Raw genomic sequence first — 7611 nt, forward strand, 5'->3', positions numbered from 1 at the left:
TCATCAGTCCCCGAGTTTCCGTTAACCTTATGTTCTACTTGAAACCAAATTGCACGAAATTAGCGGAATACACTCATTTGCAAACCAATTTGGTTTTGCGGGAGAGTCACCTGGAACCCAGCTGATGAGACGCAAGAAGGGCGAAAATGCTGGTGAGGTTGTCGAAGCATTTTCAGTAACATTATGAGTAGTTTATAAAATAGGGTGGTATTATAATAATTTCGCTCAGAAGATTCTGTCCAACCACGTTGACTTAGGATGAACCAGTGAAACTAAGCTGCAGAACCTAGCTTATTGTCTTGCTCGATGGAAGCTCACCTAAGTCATTTGGGATAACCATTGCCAACGGCTTTTTTCCACAGTTTTCGAGGTTTTAGTGGATGGGTTAGCTCCCAAATTTTCCCACTCTATGCATTCATTGAGTGAATCTCCGGGTTTTCTCAATGAACCAGCGCGCAGTTTTGCAGATTTTTCGCTAACACTGTCTCTCGCGAAAGCAATCAAGGACGAACTGAATAATTCGCTTTAAAGTTCTCTATCATCCACTGATTTATCGTCTTGGGCTTTATAGAATTTATGACGAATTGACTGACTTTCCTAAGATTCGTCACGAATAACTGACTAAGATATTCGAATCAGGTTTTTGGGCCACGTGACTGTATTGTTTAAAATAGAGGTACATATTTTTGGTTGTTTCTGTTGCCGTCTCCATAGGACTTCCCTTTTTTACCTGTTTTCCAACTTACTACTACTGTCTGCATGCACTTTTAAAAAATACCCGCTTAACTGAAACCAAATCGATACTAGGCTTGAATATTCTAGGCCAAACAAGTTCCTCTGTGTCACGGTAATTTTGAATAAGTAGATGCTCATATGGTGAGCCACAAATATCGACCAGATCGAAGAATTCAACTGAAGTTCAACACAACTCCGCTCAACGCCTCTTATCTCAACAATGGTTTGCGGCAGGACTCCCTTTCTCATGACCTTGGAACCAGAAATTAAACCATTGACAGACTCCAAATGCTGATCAAGTAACCATGAATGCAGATTCTGTGTGAATAGTACACCAGTTCACCTTCGACCCTTCACCTTTGTACATCGAACCCCGGCTGTCATGAATGATCAATACGGCATCATAGAGTTATCGTCCGGTCGTACTTCACGGGATAACACAAAACCCCGACAAACTCTTCATTGTTAAAAATACCTCGAGGGGGGCATGGAATTTCTCGATTTACCGATGTTTCTATCTGCTGGTTTGCTCATGTCTGTGGAATCACGTGACTTGGCCACACGAACGGTACGTGGAAGATAGCCCAGAAGGTATTCCAACGACGCCGTCTGATTTCATCTGATCTAGGAATATGCATGCGTACAAGATAGGATCCAGGTCAAGAAAAACTGACTGTTGTGTTGTACTAGAACCTGGCGTAAGTAAACGACCAATCCAGACATGTGTCGCACCTTTTACATTGAAAAATTCTCACAGGCTGGCCAATCAATCGGCACAACCAGGACGGTTACTTGGTCGTCATTCGAGGCGTCGTGCAAACGTTCGCCTGTTTGGACGTGAAAATTCAGATGTTGTCCAGCATATGCTGATGGACTAGTGGTAACACGCTCTCAAGATATCCAGAGTTCAAAACCCATGACACTGCCAAGGAAATGCACTACTCGTGAAATCTAAGAACAGCGAAATTCTAGTCCAGTGCTTCCCCCATTTGGTGTGGAAACTAATTATGCTGAGACAGGCGGATGACTGTTCAAACGAGAGTGATGTGAACATGAATTCTACAAATCCCGCAGCCATCTACAACTTTGAAAGGTATCAATCAATCTAGTCGTACGCACTGGTGTCGCGGACGTGACCTCCATCCTGGTCCAGTGAAGTCATCAAACAGGGGAGCTGCTACACATACGCCATGATCCATTTATCCTCAGTGTAATTATTGATTACGGGTTTGTGAAAAATCATTGGTGTTTCCTATAGACCAGTAAGGATCTGCCGGTCCAGGATAGACGAATAACAGTGTCCCATGAATTATGAATTAAGTTTGTTTTTTCAGTTTCTTATACAAAATAAAGTTATTCTATACTGGACAGCCAGAAAGAAATATGCAGTAGTCTCAGCCCCAACACGAGGATACTTGAACGAACGATGCCGTCCGACGCTTAATTCATTTAAGAAAAATAAGAGCACCAGATCCAATACCGGGAATTCAGGGAACGGATTAAGCTGCATTCAAAACCCCACCAAGGGGGTTCATTTATTCATAAAGGAAACTACTCACAAGGTTGCTGAAAACTCTTTGACAGCCCTCGACCTGTTTCACCCTTCTTGTGGCTCATCAGGTAGGTGCAGTCCCCGAGTTTCCACCGTCAACCTTATGTTCTACTTAAACCCAGCACATTCAGTTGTAGAATATTATAAACGAGAGGTTCAGTTGAGTCTGCCGTGAAAACCAAATTGATTTGCAAATGAGTGTGTTTCTCGAAAACAGTCCAATTTGGGTTCAAGTAGTTGAAGGAAACTCGGCGACTGCGTCTATCTGATGAGCCCCAAGAAGGGCAAAATCGGTTGTGGGCTGTCGAAGAGATTTCAGTACACTTGTGAGTAGCTTCGTTTATGAAAATATACTGCGAAATCTCGAATATCGTGCCATCTGAATCATGAGGTGGCCTGTGTGCAGCACATTCAGTTGTAGAATCTCATAAACGAGGGGTTCATCTTTGATTTTTTTCGGTCTGGAACAAGTTTCACAAATTCCTCATCATCGAGTTAGTTTCAGCGACTTCGAAAATATTACAAAAGTGCCTTAAAATACAGGAACTCGCAGGGCTTTCTATTGAAATTTACAAAACACTGGTAAAATATGTTACTTTTTCCGCAGGGAGATCACGTGAAAGACCGAGTAGTTTTGTTAAATATTCAACCACAATACCTATATTACTTTGCTCTTTTGGAGGGAGAAAGTTCCTTACCGTAACTTCCGCTACGCAAAATATGTAGGTACGGTGTCCGGACTGCTCTCATTATCCCACAGTTTGGTCGTCAAATGATACGGAACTTTCGAGCAGTCTGATAACATGTCAGTCCTGGTGAAACAGTTCCCTCGTACTTGGATGAAAACAAGAGGGGCGGTTGGGAAAATACTTTTAGGCTATCCGAAACAATTCATCCAGCCCGTTCACCAGGTTAAATTGAGATGTTCGGTGACGCGTGTATTGTTTGAGCTCACATTCAGTCAGCCACATTCTTAGCTTACAGGGTATTCGTTATAGCCTGTAGTTGTGAGAGCAAACAAGGCTTGGATGAATGCATAATAAGGGGTGACACTGGACAAAGGGCACAACAAGGCTAGATTGAACAATGTCTCAGTGTGCGCAGTAACAAACGATGTATGGGATCGACGATCTACAGACGACTGGAGACCGAAATGGTCAATCTGACGAGTAAAAACTGATCGTGCTCGCTCCAATCATTTAGCCTCAGCTTCCGCGGAAGCTGGTAACTTTGCGGAGGTCACGTTAGCAAAAGCGACAGTTACCGCCAGGATTCGAAAAAATACAGGTATACGAAATTAAAGGACAGAATGACTTATCTCTGGTGCCGTGAGAAGGCCAGAATGGTCATTATTTGATCAAGTGCTACCACCAATAAAATTCTTAAGTTTCAAGCTGGTTATTCGATTATTGGAGGCATTCCTGAAGGTGTATAAATGAGCGCTGATCTCCAGAAAATCCATAGGAGGAAGAGTGCTAAATCGGAGAGGGTCACGGAAAAGGGCGAAATCCTGAGCCACATGTGCGATATCATAACTTTCATAATTATTAGTTTTTGAGCATTCCTTCTCTGCATATACCATCAGAACGTACACAAAGCGTGACCAATTCCGATATATTGCTAAGAATAAATACAAGCTAAAAACAGTCAGTTTTTCGTGTGATGTATTTTGGCACTCCAAGTCACTAACATTCGTTTGCAAGTCCAACAGAACACCGGCTGATCTATCTTGATCCCAGAATCAGTCCTTTCCTTGCATGAACTATTTTCCTTAGCGAGCGAGCCGCCGAGCTTTGTGGTTTAAGCCAAGTGTTCTACCCGTTGGTGATTTGTAGAACATGCTCTGTTAAGTCCCACCAAAACGCACATTCTTGTTCTTTTTGGTGACAGCATGGATTCTCGGTAGCCCATCACAGCGTCAGCTTGTTTTAATTAGAATTGGGTCCGTTTTACCTCATCTAGCAAGACAGAATGGAACGAGTTCACGGCCAACATCTTCACGCATTGGTGATTTTAACGTTATGTATTCGTCCGGCTAACGCTTTGCAAAAAAATCAACTCCCGCGAAGTTGTCTTCAGAGTGATCCTCGTGTGGAGATCTCCGCTCGTAATAGCCTGCACACTCGACTCCTCACTAAAAGTGTCTCCCACAGAGAATGAATTTTGAAATCAACTTTTTAACGAAGGTACAGCAGAGAATCCGCTTGAATCTGCCGGCGTACTCTAGGAGTTGCGCAATAACCGCAGTATGTGAACTCACACTGCTTTATATCGAATGTTCCAGATTTGCTTGCCCTAGTGTTCAGGCTTCAAAGGTACTGTTGCCATTTCCGCTCATTGCCCCACAGTGGTACACTGTTAGCTCACATTTGCACGCCACGTAGGCCAAATTTATCGTTGAAAATATCTTCAGAGTATTAACGAAATACACTCGTTTGCACACCAATTTAGTTTCGATGGAAGAGTCGACTGGGAACCAGCCAGATCTCTTGTTTATGATGTTCCCAAGCACCAGGTCACCTTCAGTTTCAGTTGATACGATATTCGAGATATCACGACACATGTGTAGACGTAATGCACTACTCATAAGGTTGCTGAAAACTTAAGTGTACCTTTACGTCTTCACAGGTGATGTAACAATTCAAGACGGAGGGATAGTGGTAGGAGTTAATTACAGAGCAATCGTGTACTATTTAAACCCGGGGGTTGAAGCAGAAGTCTGCAATATAGTACTTTCCTGGCTCCGCCTTGTACTGCGGTGTTCGGAACGAAAGAAGTGCGCACTTCACCCATATTCACGATATTCTTCATTCAAACCAAAGAATGCAATAACAATCAGTCACGTGAAATTGCATAAAGTACCGAATAATGAAAAATAACCGAAGCGATTGAGTTCATCTTTTGAAGAATGCAGCGTTTCGCCACAGTACTTGTGCTTACCGTGGTTTTACATTCATCTTCGAAAAAAAACTGCACCTGAGAGATGTGACTAGAAGTGTGGAGAATCACCTTGTTAGTTTATAAGCTCTTTTTTCCAAAGCAACAGCGAGATCGTGTGTTTATTTGGCTACTGCAAGAAGCTTTCCAGTGGAGAACCCGGTTCCAGGAATACAGCGGAAAGATCTGGTCGCAATTTTAATGACATTGGAAAAAATATCATGCCTCTGACAACGCAACGATCTGCTAACCAGGTTGGGAAGTAGGTAGGTCTCACCGCAGTGACAACTAAAGCTCCAATGTGAATCTTAGTCAGTGTAGTGTCATCGTTTCCAAAATGCAACACTCGCCTAAAGTAACTGCATTGGGCATACTTTTTTGGTTCACGAATCTGGTGCGAGGAGGTCCCAACCACCATTACAAGAGATGGTTCCAAAAAGAACGGTCTTTTTGTATGAACTACAGTGTCACCAAGTCCAACTGATTTCGGTTTTTGTGCTTCGGAAGATCTTCGGTTTAGCTCGGTGAAATTCACAAGTAACTTACGGTAGAGCTAACAATAGACAAAATAAACAAATAACAGAGTACCTTAAAAGCCTGGGTTTAGCTCAGCTTTTCTGTCCCGTTTAGCAAGACTCTACGGAAGTTCTTATAACCTACTTGCGAGAGGCATTGAAGAGGGTCTTGGTTTTATCCAACCTCGATTGTAAATTAATCACTTTTTCTCCATCGAGATACAACTGTCAGAAGTTTTGAATCCCATGTAGACAGATAATTAGTTCCGTGACACAGGTACGTGCGTGGTGTTCTGCGGAACCTTTTCCAAAAGATCTATAAAGATTGCAGTGGAGCATTTCAAATTAGAAGCCTCTCTTGGTAACCCATCACCTCGTCATTGATTGTCTCTTAAATCTACCTGAGTAGTCGGATCGTTGGACAAGCGAAGAACCCTGGTTTCAATTAACCACTCAACACAATCTAGCGAAAATCTAATGTTACGAACAACAGATATCCGTAATGGGAAACATCCAAAAGTGCCATCACTTACTCGGGTACAATATCTTTCGAAAATCCAAACAAAATTGAAAGTGATCCTCTCTGTGTGGCAATCGCGCGGTACAAAACCAATCACACTGTGACATACGACCCCACGCCTCACCTTGGCCCCAAATCCGTGCCCACTTCAAATTGATTGGGAGATGCAAAAAGGTGATGGGTGTGTGATTTGACGCATTTGACGCACATCGGTGCGGCTACAGCCTGCGCGATAGGGATGTCTGTGCGTGCTCGCCTGTGTGTGTGTGTGTGTTTGTATGTCTATTTTGGCGCGTTTGGGAAATCACACTGGCAGACCGACAAACAAGACAATGAATGCATACAGGCAGGCAGGCTGGCAGTGGCGCTCCAGCAATGGTCGAACGGACCGTCTCAATTCTGGCCTCAGCCAACAACTCCCCCATTGTATCGATGATAGAATTGTGTGTGCACCTCGATGTTTAATCCCCCAGCCGCTGCCAATATTAATCGCGATGGACTTAGTGATACTCCTACCCTCCATCTGTCCAATCACTAGCTAAATTTAGGGACAAAAGAGAGACGAGAGGAGAAAAACCGGGTGGGTTGCGATTTGAGTGACTGCATGGGTTTGAGACAAATAGGGCAGATGGATTTGAACTGTTTTGAAAGAAAAAAACTACCCGACGCTCTTATTACTCTCAGTTGCTTTGGTTTAGTTTCGCATGCTTTTAAGTTGCTTTTTCATCACACGGAAGGGAACGGGAATGTAGCAGCTTCAAAAACATTGCTTAATGGTTAACCACATGATGAAATGCGCTTCCGGTATGAATTTTACCGGTTGGCTGTCAGCCCAGTCCTGATCATGTGTACGCGGGTGGCCTCAGAGGTATGGATCGAAGTAACCCAGTGGTTAGGGTGTGGACTTACTGATCGGTAGGTCCATGGTTCGAGCCCAACCTTGGCACCTCGACTGCTCCTGTATATGCTTGGGCGACCTGGCAGTATCTCTCACCTCGTGTCTCCTGTAGGTTGTAGGTGTTGATGCTCTAACGGAACCCGAAAGCTAGTTAGTTAAACGAGAAAACGGGGAGCACTAACAAAATCAGAATTAGATAAACATGTGATTCTTAGCTAGAAAAGTGCGCACTGAGATTCCGCGTCAGTGCGCCTTACTTTATCTCCATCTAGTTTAAAGACGGACAAATCACACTGAATTTGTTCACCGAAGTGCTAAAAAGGTTTGATCAACGTAAACTTTTTGAATCGTTTCTGTTTCAAACGTTATGTTCTGATATGCGTTGGTTTTTGGGTGATCAGGAAATCGTGAGAGGGACCAGAGGCGGTTAATGGGAAAGGCGATTGGAGGTTGT

At 43.4% G+C, this 7611-nt stretch overlaps 2 protein-coding genes across 2 annotated transcripts in view; one reads left to right on the plus strand and one right to left on the minus strand.

The window, feature by feature from the left end:
- Positions 1-7611, plus strand: part of T265_04112 (hypothetical protein) — a gene marked incomplete at both ends in the record, with an annotated part of 44831 nt that overhangs the window by 14439 nt on the left and 22781 nt on the right. The window contains one exon of the mRNA XM_009168758.1: positions 5328-5486. Within this exon, the coding sequence (XP_009167022.1) occupies positions 5328-5486 (159 nt within the window). The remainder of the gene's footprint in view (positions 1-5327; positions 5487-7611) is intronic.
- T265_04111 (hypothetical protein) overlaps positions 2389-7611 on the minus strand; it is a gene marked incomplete at both ends in the record, with an annotated part of 7768 nt that continues 2545 nt past the window's right edge. Inside the window, one exon of the mRNA XM_009168757.1 lies at positions 2389-2683. Within this exon, the coding sequence (XP_009167021.1) occupies positions 2389-2683 (295 nt within the window). The remainder of the gene's footprint in view (positions 2684-7611) is intronic.

Source organism: Opisthorchis viverrini (assembly GCF_000715545.1).
Source record: "Opisthorchis viverrini unplaced genomic scaffold opera_v5_64, whole genome shotgun sequence".
Lineage (NCBI taxonomy): Eukaryota > Metazoa > Platyhelminthes > Trematoda > Opisthorchiida > Opisthorchiidae > Opisthorchis > Opisthorchis viverrini.